Source organism: Diadema antillarum, unplaced genomic scaffold (assembly GCF_040938485.1).
Source record: "Diadema antillarum isolate AM-2024a unplaced genomic scaffold, OU_Dant_1.0 seq00001033_RagTag, whole genome shotgun sequence".
Classification (NCBI taxonomy): domain Eukaryota; kingdom Metazoa; phylum Echinodermata; class Echinoidea; order Diadematoida; family Diadematidae; genus Diadema; species Diadema antillarum.
The window spans coordinates 75,491-98,573 of NW_027271865.1; the positions used below are offsets into that span (position 1 = coordinate 75,491).

General features: G+C 37.7%; 1 protein-coding gene across 1 annotated transcript in view; it reads left to right on the forward strand.

Annotated features, from left to right (window-relative positions):
• LOC139742889 (uncharacterized) overlaps positions 1-23,083 on the forward strand; it is a 100,435-nt gene that overhangs the window by 18,151 nt on the left and 59,201 nt on the right. Inside the window, exon 3 of the mRNA XM_071653399.1 lies at positions 6,169-6,308. Coding sequence (XP_071509500.1) covers positions 6,169-6,308 — 140 coding nt within the window. The remainder of the gene's footprint in view (positions 1-6,168; positions 6,309-23,083) is intronic.

A 23,083-nucleotide genomic window follows, 5' to 3' on the forward strand; every position in this document is an offset into this window, starting at 1 on the left:
AGTCAATCCGACCCAATATGACGTCATACGGGCCCGTCAAAGTTGAAATTCCGCGCGCGCGTCAATGGCGATATACAGTGCAACTATGCCAAAAAACCGCCAATTTTAAATCTGATTTTACTCGTCAGGATGAACGGTGACCCCCAATTTTCTTTACATATTTTGAAAGCTGATGAGTTGTACATGTCATTTCATGGGTTGGCGATACTGAAAAAATGATTAGAAGATATCAAATTTCTTAATAAAGTAAAAAAAGTAAATTTTCAAAATGACGTCATCAAATTTCAAATTCACTCGAGCGTATCTCACTTAAATTTCGCCAATTTTCACCCAGATTTCAGTATGTTGTAGCTTACGAAATGTTCTTTCATTAATGTAATAACAACATTTTGATTAGATAACGTCATCACCTCGTAAAAATGGATTAAAAGTATCCTTGTAAAATTTGACCAGTTTACGTGTTATCTCTATGGGAGAGCAGTTTTTCTGGCAGTGAAAATTGACATTACTATCTTTTTCGAGCACTAGCTCACTTATGCTTTGGTAAATTTTTCCCAGATTTTAGTATGTTATAGCTGAGACTTTGGGCTATCGTAGTGTGCCCTCCATTTTTTCATACGACGTCGGCATCACGTCGAAAAACTTTGTTGAAAATGGCACGTGGTTTCGATGCAGCGTCATTTTGCTTAATACACAGGGCCTATGGAGCATCAAATAGGTCATTGCATAGCGCATCCGACTCGTAATCCTAAGGTCCCTGGTTCGAAGCTCACTCCTGCCAATTTTTTTTTGTTGATATTTTTTAAACACTTTTTTTATTTTTTTTTAGTTCGTCTTAATATCCTTTCCTAACTTTATCTTTCTCTGATTTTTTATGCTTCTCCTTCAAATTTCTATAAAATAACATAACCTTTTTCTTTATTTTCCTTTCTTTCTACTACTTTCTGTGCAATAGATGAACAACAACAATGACTATCAGCCCCATTCTTAGCACATGTTTAGTTCATGTCACGTACATTATTTCATAAAATAACAACTACTTGATCGGACACCATCTTGGGTATGTAAATTAGGGTCAAAGGTCATAAATGTTTCATCCTGTATCTTGGCGAATACATGTCCTATCTTTCCCATATTTTGCACACGCAAAGACCATGTTACAAGGATCAGTTTACAAAATAACTACTTTTTGCTCAGATGTCATCTTGTCTGTGTAAATTGGAGTCAAAGGTCATATGTACTTTTTTCTCTATCTTCGTTATGACGTGTTATCTCTATGGGAGGGAATTTTTTCTAGATGCGAAAATTGACATGATTGTCTTTATCGAGCACTAGCTCATTTACCCTTCAGTGAATTCCTCCCAGATTTTAATATGTTGTAGCTGAGACTTTGCGCTATCGCTAGTGTGCCCTTTGTTTTTCATACGAAGACGAAATCATGTCAAAAAACGTGGTTGAAATAAGCTTATCTTTGATGTATTGAATTTCACAACATAACAATTTTTTTTTGCTCAGATGCCATCTTGTCTGTGCAAAGTGGGGTCAAAGGTCATATGTACTTCTTTCTGTATCTTCGTAATGACGTGTTATCTCTATGGGAGGGAATTTTTCTAGATGTGAAAATTGACATGATTTTATTGAGCACTAGCTCACTGACCCTTCGGTGAGTTTCTCCCAGATTTTAATATGTTGTAGCCGAGACTTTGCGCTATCGTTATGTGCCCTTCGTTTATTCATACGACATCGAAATCACGTCATAAAACTTTGCTAAAATTAAAGCTTAGCTTCGATGTATTTTTTTTCATATTTCTTTCTTTTTGCAACTTTCTTTGCAATAACTCAAGAAAGACATTCCTATTACCCCCATATTTTGCACATGTTTAGTTCATGTCACATACATTATTTCAAAAAAATAACAGCTACTTTATCGGACACCATCTTGGTTATGTAAATTAGGGTCAAAGCTAAAAAATGTTTCATCCTGTATCTTGGTGAATACATGTCCTATCTTTTCCACATTTTGCACACGCAAAGACCATGTTACAAGAATCATTTCACAAAATAACCACTTTTTGCTCAGATGTCATCTTGGGTGTGCAAAGTGGGGTCAAAAGTCATATTATATACTTCATTCTGTATCTTCGTTACTGTATACCAAATTCGGTACCAAAGATGGCAGGTCTGACTCCCTTTTCTAAATGAGAATCCAAATATCACACGGCCAATGTCCCCTCAACACCGATAAAACCTGTATGGTCATGCCTATTTGGATCAGGACTCACATCATTGATTTCCAAACAGATCGGATCACCTAATTTGTCAGTGTTGACAAATTCTAAGTCTAGTTTTCTTTTAAAATTAAAACTGTGTACAGGAAATTTGAGATATTTAGCGATCTCATTCATATCTTGTAAATGCATATTGCATCAAATTTTGGTCAAGCTAATTGCCATAATTTGTCTCTTAGGACCAAATTTTAAAATATCACGATGCTACATGGACACGTCACGATGCTACAGGACACTGTTACATATTGTTTAATAACTTCATCAAAATTGAGTCTGAATGGCACAAAATTTCAAGGAAAATGTGTGGCCTCAATGCAAATGTAAAGCCTACAAACAATAAATGTATAGCATAATTGATATTGAGTGATGCTGAAATGTATTTTTTAAATATCACGATGCTACATGGACACTGCCCCAACTTCATGGAATTACCCATTGGGTAAACTCGGCCCCGTTGGTAAACTCGGCTCAATTAAATCAAGTTTCTGTGCTATGGCTTGAGTATTACAATCATATCAGAACTTACCAAAATCTAAATTGGATTTTGGTAAGCTCTTGATGTACGGTAACTGTAATAGCACAAAAACTTGATTTAATTGAGCTCGAAGCTGCGGGGGCCGAGTTTACCAACGGGGCCAAGTTTACCTGTACATACGGTACTAGTATTATAGGCCTAAATTTAATTTACTTGCACACTTGCCGCTGACTTGTTGGAGTTGGATGGTGGGCTCTCCCACCTAACAGACATGAGACGGGAGGCAAAAATACAAACAAAAATATATACATGTTTCTAAAAAGGTTTTGTACTTAGGTTAACATCATTCTATTATCATCATTTCATTTCATTTCATTTATTTATTGTCCATAAAATTGAAAATTTGTGTGATGCAAGTGGCATACAATGTACATAGACCTATAAAACACACATTTCAGAATGAAGCACAGAAATGATTGATATTGCTGATATTATAGGGACCCTATTTTTTGGTTTCTAGAGCAGTATCTGTACTTCTTACCTGTATTTTTGCACAGACGACAGTTATACTGTCACTCTTAGTGTAGTCCTGCCCCAGCGCCCATGGGCCTGGATGTGGTGACAAAATGGCTAGCAATGTGATTGAGTGAAATACCCCTTGATCCAATTAAGTACTCTTGTCATACATTATGTTCTGTTTTCTAAATAGATGTGTAGAACTAATGAGGCAATACCCGGCCATATTGATTAGGCAGGAGTTGACACTATTGGGGCCATGAGTATCTGCAGATTTCAAATTTTGGCAGCCCGCAAAAATATACTGATGGTCTATGACAGTTACAGGTCTATAAAACAAGCTGCCAATAATTTAACTGTAATGTCATCCAAAATTCAACCACCTTCTACATGAAAACCTATGCTTTCGCGTGTGGTCGAATTTTGGCATGGGAGCTCAACCATGGTGCAGGTTTATAAATGTATATAATTGTACAGGACTTATGAGGAGGTCAACTCCCCCCCCCAAAAAAAAATAAATAAAAATAAAACAAAAAAAAAAACAAAAACAAAAAACAAACAAACAAACAAACAAACAAACAAACAAAAAAACAAAAACAAAAACAATTAAAAAAAAAATCTTAAGGTACCCAATAGGGCCACCAAAAGATAACTTTTTTTTTTTAAATTTGGTGGCCCAGCATAAATCTTTAGTGGCCCTGGACCACCAGGCCATCACTAATGTCAAGCCCTGGATAAAGTGATGCCTTATGATGCACGTTGTACACTAAACATGTGAACCTACATTCTTCAGATGAAATGAGTTCACCCATTCCTCCTGTACTGTAAAAGTGGAAATTTTCGCCGTGGTGAAATTATCACGCATTTCGTACAACCAGGAACTAGCGCGAAAATGAAAGCACGCAAATGTTTTTGCTTGCCATGTTCCAGTACTTACTTTCTTGATTCCGCAAAATATTCTTCCCTTCTTCGTATTAGGTTTGATATTGGATACTCATATCCTAGAGATTCCTGGTCCTCTAGATATTCCAACACTAAACATAACATTTGGCTTTCCAATCCAGTAACAGCTTGAAGTGTAAAATTTTATTGTTTACCTAAGAAGCCATGATAATAAATTAGAATTATAACTTATCTTTTGCAATGGTTATAGATTCTACATCCTCTTGATATTTAAAAGTTACACAATTCTATTTCAGCATGAAACTTGGTGAAATTGTAAAGTTTCCAGTACAGACGTGAAGGAATTGTTTAAACTTCTTTTTATGATTTAGTTATAGAAATCAGCTAAATGTCATTAATTTTTCACCAGATAAAGCAAAGACACACATACCAAGAATACAATATCAAGAATGAGGTGTGGCCATCCATATAATACCGACATGTCTCTGTTAGTAGGTTTTAAAGGAGGTAATCTTCATAACGTTTTATGCATATTAACCCTATGACAATTAGGAAACTGAAATGTCACATTTAAGTATGAATTTTAAGTTCCTGCATATTATCACCTTTGAAGAATGGTACTTGGACATTACTATTCAAGACCTGTATCTTTGATGCCAAAATCAGATGAATAATTGAGCATGAGTGAAAAAAAGAACAACAGTAGAATAGTTAGTAGTTTTTCCTCCTGGACTATCCAAGAGATCTACTCAGCTGTTAGCTCTAAGGGTATAAGTTGTCAAGACAACTGTGTGTGTGTTAAAATTCCAGATGATCTACATGGAAAACCATCAGCAAAATCTTCAAGATCATGCTTTTTCTTTCTATGAAAGAAGATATCACAGCAGTTTGCCAGATCCTTCCTTCCCACTTCAAAATATTTAAGCTAAAGCAGACTTTGACGAGTCTATCACCTTGTGCAAGGAGCTTTGAATTCAAACAGTGAAGACAGTGATAGCTTGAGGTAAAGTATGAGAGCCTTCGTGAAAATAAGTCCCACTCTTCCCTCAGCTCGATGAGTTATGGCTTGCGCAAGTGATCATGCTTGCCCGTGATCTGACTTAAATCCCTCATGCCAGGGATGTCCCTGAAACCATGTTAGTGATCAAGCAGGCTCACAACCCAGCCCAAATTATGACAACAATTTCAAGGGGAAATTTTTTCTAGCGGCACTTCAGGAGTCACCACGCTCTTCCTAAATCATGGTATTAGATTTGATATTTTCTGTGAGATGAATACCACAGTGTCAATGTCAAGCTGCACATAATCATAGTTGTGGATACTCCTCCGCATCGCGTTGTAATGCTGTTGCTGGTTACTGCAAAGCTGAGCTCGCGTGCATGTTTTGCATCGTGCACCACTTGTATAAATGTATGTACTATTCCATAGCGGAAGCCTTTGCCATGTTTAAAATTCTGTCACCCTGTACAGCATGTTGTAAGCAGCAGAGGTACCTGTATATCGGTAAGCTATGTATCCCCTTTTACTCATCATTTCTGCATGCCCCCTCCCCCCATTTTAAATAGGAGGCCTTGTTTTGTTAACTCTCTCTTTGTTAACGGATTGGCATTGGTTCAATGTGATGAAACATCAACTTGAAAATGCTGTACCTTTGAATCTTGACTTCTTCATTGAAGCTAGATGTATCAGGTGCCAGCTTATAGCTCATAATGTGTACAAAATAAAAACAATACATGTATTATATTTCTGGATTTGGGAAAATGATTTTTTGAGTGTAGTTCATTACTTGATAATCCTATAGGATCCTCATTTTTGACATAGCGCATAAAAGGCAAACTTGTTAGAGTGAGCAGACATACAAGAAAGTACCCTCAACAATCTATATACCTGAAAGTGTAATTCTGTCATGGATTGCAACTTGATGTTGTTGTGTTATTTTTTTTCTTTTCCTTCCTTAAAAAAAAACCCCCACATTGTTGATCACAGAATCCCCAACAGAAGAGAATGGAAAAGATGGCAAGAATCCATTTTCCTTCAAGGCCTTCATCAAGAAGGAGAAAAGGAAAGCAGTTTACTACACATCTCGTGAGCATCTGGACAGCTCTGGAATGGAGGAAGAAGACTGGGTAAACATTTTGCTCTTATTTTTGTTTCTGCTTTAGTTTTATTTTTTCTTCTGTTATTTCATCCATTTCCTTGTAAAGGCCATTTATGAACCTATTTTTCTGCAGCATGCACTTTATTGTTAGGGGTCAATATAACAATTCAGTGCAGCAAACATTTAATTGTGCATACGTGCATCATGTGCAGTATAATGTTCAATGAGACCAGCCATGCAATATATACTGCTCAGCATGCTATAAAGGATTATAAGTTGCATTTAATGTTCATTTGCTGGAGATGAAATGTACAGCTGTCTTGTTTGAGCAGATTTTAATCGTAAGTGTTACGATAGTGTTAGTAGTTGCTGAGAACAATGATGCCTCTCCTAAGGACTTGGGATGATAATGTGGGTATCCTGTTAGGTTCAGGATTTAGCTGTGTTCCGTAACTCATTATGGAACAGGTCAAGAAAATATTGCAATCTCATCGGTCAAAAGTTGTGCATCAATTTTTACTGCCATGCATTTGACATCAAATAATCTTTGCGATCACTGGCAATAGACACTGTGAACATGCTATCACACACTTGTAGCGAAAGAGTTTGTGCACAAGCATTGGCACACTACGCAAGAGATGGCTAACCATGCCATCCAGTAAATTTGCTGTACATCCAATGATTATTGATGCATGGGTGCATCTACTGCAAACCAAAAGGAAGTGTATCCTGTAAAGTTAACAAGCATTGGTGATTATCAGAAATACAATTATAGAACAATGGATTCCTGGCAAAAATTTGTCCACCATTGTGTAAAACACATAATGCACAATATGTCGTGTCTTTCCATATGTCATTAGAAAAGTGTACACACTTTTTCTACTGACACATGAAAAACCATGTAACCATGGAATCTTGTCTAAACCCACTTGGCTGTGCCACCTGGATTAAACAGTTGAACAGAAGACCTGTGCATCATTTTTATACCAGTATCTTGCACACCCATGGTCAGTGAGGGCAGTCTTCATGCCTTTCCTCTTGTAAGGTTGCTTTCCTCATCACCTACAGGAGAAGGGAAATCCAGGGAGGCTTCTAATACCATGCCTTGAATGCAGAGGTCAAAGTTTGTATCATTAGCCTCTGGCATATTGGCAGAATCCTTTAAATGGTATCCCTTGTTTCACTCAAGTTGTTGCTAAAATGCAGCCCTGAGTAGTTCCTCTGTCTCAGCCATAGAGTCCTACCAAAGGTCTTTATTTCAATCCTGTCTCGAAATATTCTCCTGATATTCAGCCCCGCAGCAGTGATATCTTGACATCATGCGGTTAGTCATACTTCATGTGCCTTGATACATGTATATGTGTGCATGTACTATATTCATTTATATGCAGAAAAGTGCTTTCATGCAATGGGAGGTTGTACAACGTATTGACTCACATTGTGCCTGTCATGACAATGTTCAAAGGGTGTCACACGTCAGTAGAAGATCTGAGAACAAGACAACATCTAGTAAATTTGTAAAATCTTATTTTCATGACAAATAGAAACATGTTTAGAAATATGTTTATCTTTTGAGATTTCAATAATATAATGTTCATAAAGACATCAGAGGGTCATAAATGAAGATATCTTGCAATCATTTAGCAATCATTCATAATGTTTTGCACCGAAAGTAATGTTTGTGGCATTCTTGAATTCTTATTTCTTTTTTAAACTGATGAGGAGGAATTATATTTTGTTTGACTTCAGACATCAAAGTTGCAACATAAATTCATTGAAAGTCAAAGATGTCATCACGAGGCAGGTCAAAGGTTTTCCTTCCCTGTATGTTAATTAATAGGAAATAACAGATGTTTATCAAAGATTTGTTTTACCTATTTTGTTTTTGATCTATTTTCTTGTTTTTGATCTATCTTCTTCATCCATTCATTTATGTATTATATTATTCATTTATACAACTGTATAATCATTTACTATCATATGTACATATTTATTCATTCATCTGTTTAGTCCTTTATTCATTGATATTTTCATGCTGGTGCATTTTTGTGACATCACAATCAAATCTTGGAGAATAAAAAACACACCACTAGATACTTTCAGATTGCAACTGCTTGGAATGATTCACATGGCATTTACTTCGGTTTGGCTCTCTCTCTCTCTTATAGCTGTGTAGTCTGCCTTATCCATGTACTGATCTCCAGCTGTTCATGGTAGACCTCAAGTAAATCGGAAAAGCCTTCAATGTCCCTCACATATATCGGCTTCTTTCTCACAGATTACTCGAGATCTTCCGTGATTGATCTGTATTGTAGTATTGTATGGTCTTGTGAGGTTATTCAGATTTGAAATCCTACTCCACCAGGAGGGCACATCTTGTTCGGAACAAGCATACACATGAGCTTGCTAGTGCCTTATTATTTTGGAAAATATTCAAACTACATTTGTGAAAACTATAAAGCTGTTTTACATATTGACACTATTAGGGGGGAGAATGGGGAGGAGGAGAAATCATTGTCCACAATGGAATTGAAATGTATATGAAATCCCATGGGTATTCAGGGCTTGACACTAACTCCTTTCTCCTGTGGCCTGTTCGGCCACTAAAATCTTTTGATTTAAACTTTTGGTGGCCTGAAAAAGAAATGTAGTGCCTGGACGTAAAAGAAAATAAAACAATTCATTTTGAATTTTAGCTACCCGGTCAGACCACTACGAGATAGCCCTTTCAAGAAATTGACCAGAAATCAATATTTAGTGGCCCAGGGCCACCAGGACACCGCTAATGTTGAGCCCTGGTATTTAATTTATGATTACATGGAAGAAGCAAAATAGTCTCACACTATTCAAATGATGTGGCTAAATTTCTGTTGGATCTGTTGAGATGGGGAATGTAATAACGCTTCTGATGTTAAATATTGCCATAGGTGGGTCCATATACATTTCTTGTACAGTTTTCTTTAATGCATTGTGTGACTTTGTTTTGCACATACACAGGATAAAGTGCATCATCTAAAATGTTTCCCTCAATGTAAAGGTGGCCATATAATCCACTAAGTGGTATGTAGGCAACAGATTATAACATCATTCTGAATCTTCACTTTGGGATATGATTTGCAGTATCAAAAAAAAAAGAAGAAAAAAAGTAGGCCTGTGAGTATCTAAGCAGCCACCAGCAGCAGAGTGGTGAAAGCAGGATGAATCAGCAGTCTTCTTGTGGCTCCCAGTCTCGGACTAATTTGAATAAATTGATACTTGTAGAAGCAGGAAACCTATCATTTATGCTGATGAGACATTTCATTCCAGCAGTAATTATGACGTAGATTGCGCCACAAGGCTCCCTACGGGCCCGTAATCAAGCACCTGCATATATGCTCAATTTTCTTCTGTCAGTAAGGCTTAGTCATGGATATCCAGTTGCCCTGCACCAGAATCAAACTATATATTCAACTTTGTTGTTGTTTGTGAAAGATATCCTTTTTCTGGGATCGTAACATTCCATTTTGTTTTGTACTTATTCTTCTTTTTTGTGACCAGGATAGAGTAAATTAAAACAAACTGAACAGTGAATGTTCAAGTTTAATCAAAAACAACAATTTGCAAATGGTACATGAATTTTTTTTTTAATGTTTAAATGTTTTTATGCAAGAGTGATGCCAGTCACACACGCAAGAAAAATAAATTAGCAATGTCAATGCCTGAGAAGTCTCATTTGGTATTTCAGTTTTATCAAAACATGACATTTTAACATTTCATATAACATTCTTATTCTTTATGAGATGCCAACAAAACATTCACTGGCCTGTTATCCAGGTTTTACTTGATTGATGTTAAAATCAGCCTAAATTGATTTACAGTTTGAAAAATAGGGAACTCTTTTGAAAAAAACACACACCAAAAACCAGCCCCAAAACAAAACAAAACCCAGCTTCATGCATAGACACTGATTGTGAGAATAATGGTGTATAATGTTACAAAGTGTTCCAGATAGGAATTAGTAGAATGGTGTCATGAGCCCTAGAATCCACACTAAAAATAATTCATCCCTCATAATCTATTAATATTTCAAGGAATAGTTGTAGGTAGGGATAGCGGCATTCCTGCTAGGCTTACTGAGTTTACTACTCATAACGTAACAGGGTATGCTCCCAACAGTGAAACAGGCATCAAATACTGTCTAATAGCCTCAATTAACCCATTTAGGATGGTCTGATTTTGCTTTAACTCACATTTCCCATAGACACCTACTGGAGTACTCTTGAGACTCGTCTTCAATGGGGTAAAGTCACATAATAGCATGTACCCATTGCAGCTTCAGGACAAGATGCTAACAAGGAGTTCATTGAAAAGACACGGAGAAGGGATAAAGAATTCACATACTGGCAGTGAACTATATTCACTATCATTATGAGAGCCGTCGGTTAACAGAGTCATGCTTCTTTTTGTATTTTTATGATAATGCTAGGCTGCTAGGCTTGGTGAGTTTACTCCTTATAATGTTGCAGGGTATTCACCCAACAGTGAAACAGACATCAAATACTGTGTAATAGCCTCAGTCAGTAAAGATCACATAGCAGCATACCCATTGCAGCTTCAGGACAAGATACTAGCAAACAGTTCAATGAAAAGACACAGGTAGAAGTGATGAAGAATCCACATGCTGGCAGTCAACTGTATTCACTATGATTATGAGAGCCTTCAGTTGACATAGTCATTCTTCTAATTTAATTTGTCTTTTTATAAAAGTATGATGATTGACATTGCTTATAATATTTTCTGTGATTGTATCTTTCTGATACGCGATGGCTTAGATGGACATGATGTGTACATTCTGCTTTCTACTTGGTCAGACATTAGCTTTGTGGTGCATCATATGTGTATTGAATGGATGTCAGAGCTTATTCATTTAGATATTTGTTTTTATGCATGTTGTTGTTATTGATGGTGTTTATTGACACTTTTTCTCAATCAGTCAGATTATTTGCGCATATATACAAATAAGCGCATACATTTATTCCCATTAGATTCCCTCTTTTGAAATGTGAAAGTTTGCTCATATGCATGCATTTCATACAAATTTTTGTTTTATAGCCCACTCAGACACACCAAAAGAAATTTTTAACTGAAGTATGCATGACTGAATTAATCTGTTTTGTTTTCAATTAAAAAGTCTATACAGAGTATCTTCAAACTGACAGTAGATCTATACCCATACTTTTATATTCTGTATCATCAAGTATTGCAATTAAGTAATCAAAATCAGATTGTGAGCTAAATGTTTTCAGGCTTTTGATGTTTGATCCTAATTTAGTACTAACCGTTGATATCAGTCCAACTTTTGTAGTTGTTTTGAATGAGTTCTTTCTGCCTTGTCTTTGCGCCTACATGTGTAGATGTGTATGACAAACAAACCTTGCACACTGTAATCATTGTGTCTGTGCGAACACGATATGAACTGACATTGTAAGCATGCATTAATACCTCAGCGAGTGCTTTACCATCCAGGGTACATGGAGTGTCTTACAGTATATGGGACTGACCAGCCGAAGGGATAGGGGAAGGGGAAGGGTGGTTTGTCATGCTGCTCCTTACTCTAATACTATCCCCCAACCGCCAGGTAGGAACCCTGTGGCTGAAACCCCTGGAAAGTTGTGGTTTCTGTGGGTTTGTCATTTTTCTTCCTGTTCTTATTTTGCTCTGTTTTGTTTATTTTTTTGTTTTGTTTTTAATAGCATAGGATGTGAAATCCTTCCCTGCAAGGAATTGCTGATCAAAGTGTGTCATCTTCACCCCTGTTGCAATTTTGTTGGGAGAGGGCGCTCTTTTTCTGCAATGATGTAGAGGGATTAACCTGGAGTTCTGTGTGATTGGAAGTTTGTCATAGCTGGGGCCTTTTCAGCTTGTTACAGAGGTTTAGGGATCTCTGAGACACATTGCCAGAGACTGCCAAGAGCTGACATTGCCGCAGCTGCTGAATGTGTGTGCTCAAGGTTTAAAGGGGAACTCCACCTCAAGGTCAAGTTGATTTTAATTTAAAAAAAAAAGAGTTGTAGCACTAACAGCAGAACAGTGAGAGTTTCTTTGAAACCAAGCAAGAAGTTAAATGTTATGAAACCTCTTTAAAATGCTACACACTATTTATGTGTATATATATTTTTTTACTGGTCAAGGTCACATGATCTTTGTACGCAAATTGATTACGGTAACAAAGTCATTTTCTCACTATTGGTATTATGTCAAAATGATATGAATTTATGTTCAATAACTTAGAAAGTATGCCATACCCTTGAAAAAAAGAAGAAATCATTTGAGCTGGTTCATTACAAATCTTGACTGATATGCCTGAAAGGGCCTACTCATCTTGCTTAATGTTATGTCTAATTCGAGATAAATTTCGACCCTTCTGTTTATTTTCTTTTATGCTTTCCAAGTCGGCCAAAACATTGAGCAAATCTGCATTTTAAGCATGTTCTCTTTTGAAGTCTGCCCAGAGTTATACTGTAAAACGAGGAATGTTCGCGTGCATTTTAATTTAGTGAATTTTGCGAGAGCCAAGATTCATGAAATTAAAATGCATGTGAAAGTTCTTGTCTACACTATGCCGCCAAAAAGACTGTCAGCTCCAATTCACAAAAATTTCATGCTGCGAAAATATCATGTTTTACATTATTTTATGGGACACTCTTTTTCAACCATTTTTACTTGTAAACAATTGCAATTACCATGGCAACTACAAGGCAAGAGCCAGTCTGCTGCAAGAGTCTTCATTGTAGCTACCAGCATAGTGCCTTACATTTTGTTGCTCATGTTTTCATGAACTTTGACCCTGGGTATATCTCAGATGATTTATACTTACCATCATTAAAAATCATCAAGATGACCCAAAATGATAAAAAATGAAGAAACAAAGGTGACTAAAGCAAAATTTGTGTCTCAGGGGTCTGTAGATAACATCATAGATAAAGCCTGATGAAATATGTATATGACCAGCATCTGTGGAAATTGTTCATTACAAAAGTATGACTTTTCAAACAAGGTCTACTGCTTTGCCTAAAACTTTAGATACAAATTTTAGCTTCTGGATTGATACTCGGTTGTGACAGAATACAATTTTTGTCATGATCTGCTCATTAGTGTGGCACTTAGATTTTGTCGAGATACTGAAATAATTGCAGACAAGCAAGTAAATACTGATTACAGCACTTAGCAGGCTAGGGTTGTTTTATACTAAAATTTACAAAGCATTGTCAATACCCATTGGCTCACAAAATTTAGAAGATGTGTTAAATACTCTGGTGAGTAAAATGTGTATTGTGGGGAGAATTCCCTATTCAGTCTATCGCTGTATGCTCAACAGGCCTTGTGAAGACTTTGTGTGCTGCATACTAGAAGAGCGCCACCTTGTGGTAGAATTGACTTGCTTTCACGTCTAGTGTTGGCTAATACTGGTAATGTTTTAGTGAAGTTGTGTGTTAAAAATGGAGTGGACATTATTACTGCTAGCTGAACTGCACAAACAATCCTTATGTTCAAACTACCATCCTTCATTGAGGTGTGAAGTTTCTTTAATTTGTCTCCCTCTAACAAATGAAATTTGTAAGATAGTAACTGTCATTTGTTAGAGGGAAACAAATTGGAAAAAATTCACACCTCAACCATCACCACTCTACTACTTAATATTCTCTTACCTTCCTTCATGTTTCACTTTTGCCCATTCTTGATCAATTTCCATATAAAGTCTTGTCTTAATCATCTGTCAGCATGCATAATGTGTTATCTGTATTTGGTAGGTTATGGAAAATGAGTAAACTTAATTGATATTGCAAGGTTGCAGTTTGTGGTATAAAGATCATACAATAACATATATGTTTATGTATGAAGATCAGACATTTATTTTGAAGATTGTTTAACTTGGTTGGAATACTGAAGATTTACTAATAATGCATATGGTGAGTTAGTGCTTTGGTATTGCTGTTTTCACTTGTCACCTGTGTGATCTCATAAGTTTAACTCTTAACGTGCCATGGTCGCCAAACGGCGACCTTAGTCCTGACGTGCCATGGTCGCCGATCGGCGACTAAAAACAGCGTGAAAAGCATTGATCATTTAAGTTCTTGTGGTACCGTAATGTGTTACACCAAGCAACTGCCAGTGATATGTACTGGTAGCTGATTAGCATAGCCATCGTTTCCACTAAAAATATGAGCATGCTAACATAGGAAAATTTTGAGTAAATACATGATTTTTCAGCTAGATGTATTTTTTTCACATCGGGAAAATCCGCAGCGGGCGCACCCTCTGCGAGATGTGTATGGATCAAATGTCTCATAGGTAAACCACGCGTGTGTATGCTACTGACTCTGCGTGTATTGTCTATGCGGTTCCACTCGCATTGTTCCGCTTGGACGCTGTCCTGCGGGAAGCTGCTTTGATTTTGTCCCTCAAAGAGGGTCAGCTTTCGTTCGTCGGTCAAGTCTTTCATCCTTTTGTTTTGGTGAACGTCACTAATCGTCCCCACGCTAGCATAGGAATTGCGCGTGGACAAAGGCCTGCCGATTTCAATAGAGTACGCCCGCCCGCAGTCCGCGTAGACAAAAGGAGGATTAGCAGGTTCTTCCTTCTCAGGTGGACAAAAGACACTATTCCAGGGCCCGGGACAATTACTTTAGTTTCAAATACAGGATCTGGGACTAAAGGACTCAGATTTGGGAATGAATTACTGAGGCAGGAAGAGAAATTGCTAAGACAAAATAAACTGCTAGTATCTTTGGAATCATACAATTCTAGAAGGCAATTTTGTTATCATTTGAAAGAGGAAATGTTGCTCTAAAACTTTCTCACAGAGTCAAGGGAGCGTTCCATTGAAGAAAAAACAAGACTGACTCTTTTTTTTCCATACTACACACAAATTTCTAATAATTTTTTTGATGTATCAAATATTTTTGCAATATTTCAGATTCAGATAGATATTGTGGCAAACTGACTGCATGACACGAAAGAGCAAACATTTCTTGATATATGTTGTGTAGAACTCAATTCAAAACAGTCAATAGTTTCAGAAATATGGCGGTTTTAAATTTCATTGTCAGTCCAGTTTCGAAACGTTCTGGCATTAGGTAAAAACCTCTGGCACGTTAGGGGTTTTGGGCCTGGCACATTAAGAGTTAAGTCACCAAACCACAGTGAACCTCCCTTTTCCCACACAAGAAAGGTAGGGATAACTTGTGACATTATTGTTTACTATCCTGCTATAATTGTAAGCCTGCAAAAATAGTAACTACCTCACCAAGGACCAGTCAGATTCCAGAACTTTCAGATGCAAACTTTGGTGATTAGGCTATTTGTAGGTTACTACAGTGCACTCCCGTTATAACGAACACGGTTATAACGAAATTCCGGTTACAACGAAGTAAAATTTAGGGCCGCAACATTGTAAAGTCTATGTATTTTCATTGTTTATTCATTCGGTTATAACGAAATTTCGATATAACGCAGGAAAATTGCCGGTCCCGAGGACTTCGTTATAACGAGAGTCCACTGTATTTATAAATTCTATTTATAAATTATTATGCAGCAGGGCCATGGAACATGGCATATACCATACTACTATTTACTATCTTCAAGTCAAAACTTGCCCTCGTGGGTACTGGTGTGAATTTGTGTATGAAAATTGGCATCTAGGGCAATAGCACTTGGCATCACCACAAGTACAAGGTTTTGGATGTGGCCCAAATTTCTGTCATTTTGAGAATTATCATTGTGGAATATTTTGTGCGGAAATCTTGGAGAAATCACACTTGATTGAAGTATCAGGGAATAATAAGAAACAACTGCTTTTGGAGATACATTACTATACATATTGTACAACAATACTCTCATCCACTAATCTTTTATTGAGTAAACTTGGCTGGCTGAGGCCCTGTGCAAAAAAGCAGTCAAATTAAAGTTTCCCCTTTTACAGGCAGGTCAATATAGAGATTTTTTATTTTCATATATATATATATATTTTTTCTGAACTCTGTGCTAACATCGGAACGAAGAAGAAAGAAGAAGAAAATGGAAGGACATTGGAAGAGTGGGGCTCAATGCTAATTTTTAATTTTTTTTTTTTTGTATGGTGGCCTGTTTGGGCCACCACCATCTTGAAATCTGAAATTTTGGTGGCCCGAAAAAAACATGTAGTGGCCTGAAATAAAAGCAAATGTAACAATTCATTTTGAATCTTAGTTGCCCGATAGGGCCACCAGAAGGTAAATTTGTTGGCTAGACACCAATCTTTAGGGCTCTGGGCTACCGGGCCACTTGGCCACCACTAATGTCGATCCCTGCATAGAGTAGCATAATGATACACTATCACCACTCATCCTGAAGGGCTGGTAGAACAGGGTTCATGCTTTCTCCTGTGGAACATTGTCAGGTTTAGATGGATTTGTACAAAGGCTTGGAGCAAGGAGGTGGAAAGAGCTCTTTCCACCCCCCTGCTTGGAGGGACATATACTGTAAAAGTGAATATTTTCGCGCGAGTAGTTTTTCACGCTCGGCTGGGTACAATAAATTTCGCGTTTTTTTAATTACGTGGAATCCAGGACATTAACCATGGAAACAAATGGCATGCAAAAATTTTAGCATGCTTTTATTTTCGCGCTAGCGTCTGGTTGCACGAAATTTCCACACCGCGAAACTTTCCACTTTTACATTAAGTGAGTTAATTAAGCATATAAAGTGAAAGTGAATAGGGTGATAAGGACAGCTTTGAATGCTTGAATTCATGGTTAGCACATAGCCGCATACAGCTGTCCACTGATTTTCGCGTCTATCTTCCACTAATACGTCCTCCCGCTGGTCAGTGGGGATTATATACACCAGGTGGGATAAGCACAAGAGTATGCACAACTATCCACAGGTGACAGCATGGTCTGAGGAGAGATTGGACAGGGAATGTTGACCAATTACTGTGTGTCCACAGGCTGGGAATATAAGAAAAATAAAGGGGGGGGGCAGAGAGGAAGTATGAAAATTAGGAAGGATTCCGTGTACATGCAAACAAAGGAAACATGGAGTGTGATAGTGCTGAGAGAGCAAGAGTAAAGGGGGGGGAGGAGGAGGAGGAGCAAGAAAGAGGAGAGAAAGAGAGAGAGAGAGGGGGGGGGGGGGTACTGGCATTGGAGCATTCAGGAAGAATATTTTGTTGGAAGTTTTATGAGTTGTCATTTTACTTACAGGTGAGTTGTGTAAGCTGCGGTCACACTTGCAAAAGATTGTAAAGTTTATGTTTGCGATCTGTAAGATCTCAAAGTTTTGCCAATGTGACTGCAAACTTCCCAAGAAACTTTTTGCAAAACTTCCAGCGAAACTTCCCACTCAAACTAGAAATATTTCCCAGACCCCTGCCAAACTTCTTGATCTTTGGGCAGTGTGAATGCTAGCAACTGAAACTTTGTAAAGTTTGTTGTGTGACCAGTCCATGGCTATATTGTGATTAGCTGAATCATTGCATTCTGTTATGGCCAGTATGAGAGAGAGAGAGAGAGAGAGAGAGAGAGAGAGATAGAAAGATAGGGAGAGTGGCATTGAAATAAAATCATTACTTGCTAGAACTCTTTTATAAACACAATGCTGTAAGTGATACACAATGTTTTCAAGTACTTGGGGTCATGGGACTTTTTACACGTGTATGTGTGTGTTTGTGGGGGGGGGGGGGCTGCAAGGCCAATGGTGCCCCTCTCTCAATGAAAGAATCTTTGGGTGGGTAGAACCCTTAGAGAGTCACTAGCCCATTTCTATTTACATTTGCTGCTAAATGCAATGTCCTGTGAAATATAATTATGTTTTTGATTGGTTACTACAGAAATTCAAAAGACATTGTAACTAGCACTGATCAAACTTTTTCTTGTCCTTGTAATTCATGATTTTTATTTTTAATCTGGAGGCTGAGGGATTTGGTATGTCATGTTATGTCACCAATTTCAGGGAAATTCCCAAATAAAAAACAGTCTGCAATGCACAGCCGGCAACATGGTTATGTGCAGATTTTTCTCAAATCAAGCCTCCTGGTACATAGTAGTGTCTTATGATACTTTCACGACGCAGTAAGAAAAGTTTAAATTTGTCTGTGCCCTCTCTGTCTTGCTGAAGCCCCATTGATTGTTTTGTGACTGCGACTCCCTGTCAGTCAATGTAAATGCCTTTTGACATTTAACTCAACAATATTTTGGTGTCACCTTGGCTATTTCCCCCCTTCTCCCAGTGTGTCGCTGCTGTGCATTGCCAGGTTACGGGGGAAGGATTAACTTTATTGAGCGGCAAGATCTTTTGCAAGAGATTATTTTAAGGGCTGATTTCCTGTGGCTGGACACACCATAATGGATCATTATGTCTTTAAGGTAAATGTTGAGCTAACTCTGTGTGTGTGAGCATGTGTGTATGTGTGTGTGTGTGTGTGTGTCTCACTCTACTCCCTTGTACAGAAGTGTAAATTTAGCCCATGTCTAATTTGAGGCAGGCTACAATACTGCTATAGTGGAGCGGTTAGATATGAGCGTGTAGGTTCAGTATATCAGATGTTACTATCTCATGCCTCCTTGCTCTTCTCTTCATGAAGATCTATCTGCCTTATCTTGGTCAAGTTTTTTTATTTCTTATCTATGTTTTAATCTTTCTCTTTTCATTTCAAGGCTTTGAAACTCATTCTTCTTTTCCTTTTTAACAACAGCAAAACTGGATTACTTGATGTTTGACTTGTGTGAAGTAAGATATCTCATGAAATAAGTATGAAATAAAGTCCAAATAGCATTATTACCTGTCACCAAAACTTTGCCAGTCAGATGACCAACATGTAGCTGTTTTTTGTTTTGTTACATTACATGGTAACTTCACCACTAATTCTAGATGCACACAATCTTCCAGCTAACTCTTTTCTTGTCATTCCGTGGTGGTTTGTGTGGTCATTAGTAAAGATATATTAACTGATTACTTCAGGGCTAGATGATCTTTTAGAGAGATATATTTTCAAGGCAAGAACATCTACCAATATTGATTTTCACTCTCTATGTCCTTCAAATGCTTCTTTTTCCCAATCTCCCATAATCCTTTCAATGCCTCCATCAGTCTTCAGTTTAATATATCATTCACTCTAATTTGTCATAGATTCATTCCTGTAGTATTTTGTCAGTCAGTCATTTATGTTCTGCTGGTATTCTCTTGACACAAGCTTGCAATCACAAGTTATCTAGTCAGTTGTCTCCCATAACCTTAACAAACCTATGATTCATAAAATACTTCATAAAATCTTGTCCAGGGGGAAAGTTTGACAGAGCACTGTGGCAAAGTTTACATTCTCAGAAATCTTACAAAAATGTGACAACGTTTTGGGAAGGACGGACAAGTTCAGAACTCATTGGTCAAAATCTATGTAATGTTGTTACTTCTTAGTAAATTCAAGGTCATTACAACATGATATCTCACTGTGCTTGGTATAGGCGAGAAAACTTAAAAATGGTGTATTCTCTTATGAGATTTTTTCTGAGAATTTAAATGTGAATATTCTGAAGTTCCTTTCATTGCACAGTATTTCAATGACCATTGAATGTACACAGCACCGGAAATGATTAATCAAGTTTGCATTCTCTGGTAATAGTGCAATGTATTTTGTAACCAACTTTGACATCAATAGACCTAGCTTACTGAAATGATCTGTACTGTAATATTTGCAATTGAGCTCAGTCACAGTACTCTACACATTATTTTCATGAAGCCAAGAGAAAGGGGGATCAAATCAATATGCAGAGCTGAATAGATTTAGTCTGGATTGTCAATATTTTTCACTGAATGGTGTGTCTCAATTGTCTGTCCTATTTGATATCAGTGTGATGAAGCTTTTATTCCGAATAGGTTAGGAGATCCCGCCCATATGAATTATGGCTCTAAGAATTAGCAGACTTTCTAATCGGCTGTAAGCTGAAGATGAAAGGTAAAGAAGTGACATACTGCACACTTTGTTACCTTGCTAGCTAGCTGCTGGTCAAACTGCAGGAATGGATAAACCCAATAACTGTAGCAGAGAGCAGCTGCCCTTTTCTCTAAGGATGTGAGTCACTGAGTAACTTCTGTGACATAACTCTTAAGCCTGGATCTTTCGCTCCAAGGGATGCCTGCTTCTAGAGGGATAGAAAGAGAGCGAGAGAAAAGGGCTAGAGAGTGGGAGGGAGGGGGAAGGAGAGAAAAAGAGGCAGGGGTGGAGATCTAGAAGGGGAGAGGGGGAGGTGAAGGGGGAGTGCTGATGGGGTGGGGGAATGAGGAGGGGAGATGGGGTGCATGATTTTCATCCCACGTGCTAAGCTGACCAGAAATATTGTTTGGTTGGCAGGAGTTGAGGGTGGGTTTGCTTCTTTGTGTGCTGTGAGGAGGAGGATTTTTCGTCTCCAGTAACCCTGACTCACTTTGTTTTGTTTTGTTTTGTTTCTTCACTGGGGATTCCATGTGACATGATTGATCCACTCCGCACATTGCCCAGGCTTGTGCTCCACCCACTGTATTATTTTGTGATATCAAGAGGTATCCCACGTTGGACTGGTGTTCAGTTTCAAGAGTGAGTATGTGATATTCCGGTTTGTTTGACAAAATCCCCCTTAGCGCATGATTTAGCAAGCATGAGATGGCAACATCATGCCGACATGATAATGCAGTTTTTTATGTGTTCAAGGATCAGATTTATTTAAAGTATCATGATTGTTATCATCATTATTATTTTAGGGGGCTGGGGGTTGCAGGAGGGGAAAAGTGGAAGGGGATTCTGAGTTGTCTTTCTGATGTTGAGGAGATAGTGGTGTTTTGTTGGTATTAATGGTTGATTTGTCTTTGACACAACATGGTTCGAGCATTCACATGGTAAACTCTTCAATGATATTCCGGTATTTAAACTCTGAGCTCGTGGACGTCATCTCCGGACCTTTGTGTGTGCGCTGTCTTGTCTCTCTTTGTCCTGTATCTGTGCAGCTGATAGATCAAGACGTCTATGGTTGAGGTATAGTACTTGTGTTTTGTTGACAGGCAAATGACTTTAATGGGTTTTGCCTCAACTTCCCACTGTCTTCATCTCAACGGCCTTTTTCTCACACACAAAGGCTTGCATCAGTGCATGCTTTAATGGTGGTGAAAGCTTCTAATGCCCAAGACAGGAAGACTATAAATTGGATTTATGACACTTTAAACCTGATGGTAACTCCCTGTTCTAAGCACACAATGTCCTGTACTATTATTGGGATTCAGGCATCTACAACAACACTGCAGAAAAAGTTTTTTGGACATGATGACAGGTTCTAAGCAACATAGTCATACTTAAGAGAGTATTGCAATGACGTTGAAATTACAGGTAAGCCCCGATTCATCTCATAATGAGGTAGAACCTTTGTCATTATTACTCTGCAGATTGTATGCTCGGATTGATGCTTTTTTTTCTACTACTTCACCTAGTTTTTGTCATTGCTGTCTGGCCAATCTAACAGTGCAATGTTACCTAGCAAAACTGAATATCTGCTGGATAAAAACAATTGTCCTTTGTAACAGTAGAATTCAATTCTCAAAAAAATCTCATAATGTACACATACTTTTAGTGGTACATGTATACTAATAGGGGGAAAAAAGGTCCTGAAGTCATTGGTATATAAATGTGTATAGGTAAGCATCCATGTGTGGGTGGCAGTGGTATCAATTTTCCTGAAATTAAAGAAGGGCATTTATGAATAGTATTAATATCATAGTTGAGCGTGGCTATTAGTAATGTTTTTACTGTTATCATTATCATAATGATTCCTATAAATATGAATATATATCTATATTTGGCATATGATCAGAGAGAGAGAGAGAGAGAGAGAGAGATTGAAATATGCACGCACCATTATGTTAGAATTGCCAATTTAATACAAGCTATTTTACTGGCAATTATGCAAGAAAAGGTCCTTTATTGAAAAAAAGAAAGGATACCACACTTATTTGTGACTGGGTAAATGTTTCAAAGTATAATATCAACTTACAGCTACATGAAGTTGCACTGATGCCATAATTGTGCTTTTCTTGTATGATGTAACTACATACCTTTACATGGCAAAGGACCAAAGAGAGACTGAAATATCTACACATGGCACTATGTTAAGAGCTGTTTATAGCTACAAGCTATTTCAGTGACAAAGATGCAGTAAAAGGTCCTCTTATTTTGAAAATGAATGGATAGGACATTGCACCCTTTTGTAATCCAGTAAAATGTTTCAGAGTGTGATATTTAACGCTAGACAAGGCTTTGCACAGATGCCATAATTATGCAGTTGTTGCCTAACAAAAATATACCTTCACGAGACTGCTTCTTTGGCAGAAACTCAAACTTCTCAGTCCCACCCATTGCCCCTTGTGCGCCATACTTGTTCCTTCCCTGATCTATCTTTAGCTGCCTCTGGGCAAAGCCACAAAAGCGCGAGAGCAGATTTAGGAGGGGTTGGCAGGCAAGGGGGTCAGACACAATTACGCTTGACATCAGTCCAAAATGTTTCTAGAATGTGAAGCTTTCCTCTTGTGGATACAACCATCAAAAAGAAAAGGAAATTATAAAATTGCATGTCACTTTGTGCTTTATGTGCAGACATTTTATTCCCTCATTTAGCATACATGACAACAATTCAAGATGTCAATTTGTTTGTCAGCACATTTGATAAACAAGATGAAATGTATAAAAAGTAAAGTTTGGAGGGGACCTGCAGGTTAAGGAAAACTTTTGTTTACCTATTTTTGCTGTAAAAAATGCCAATGAAATAG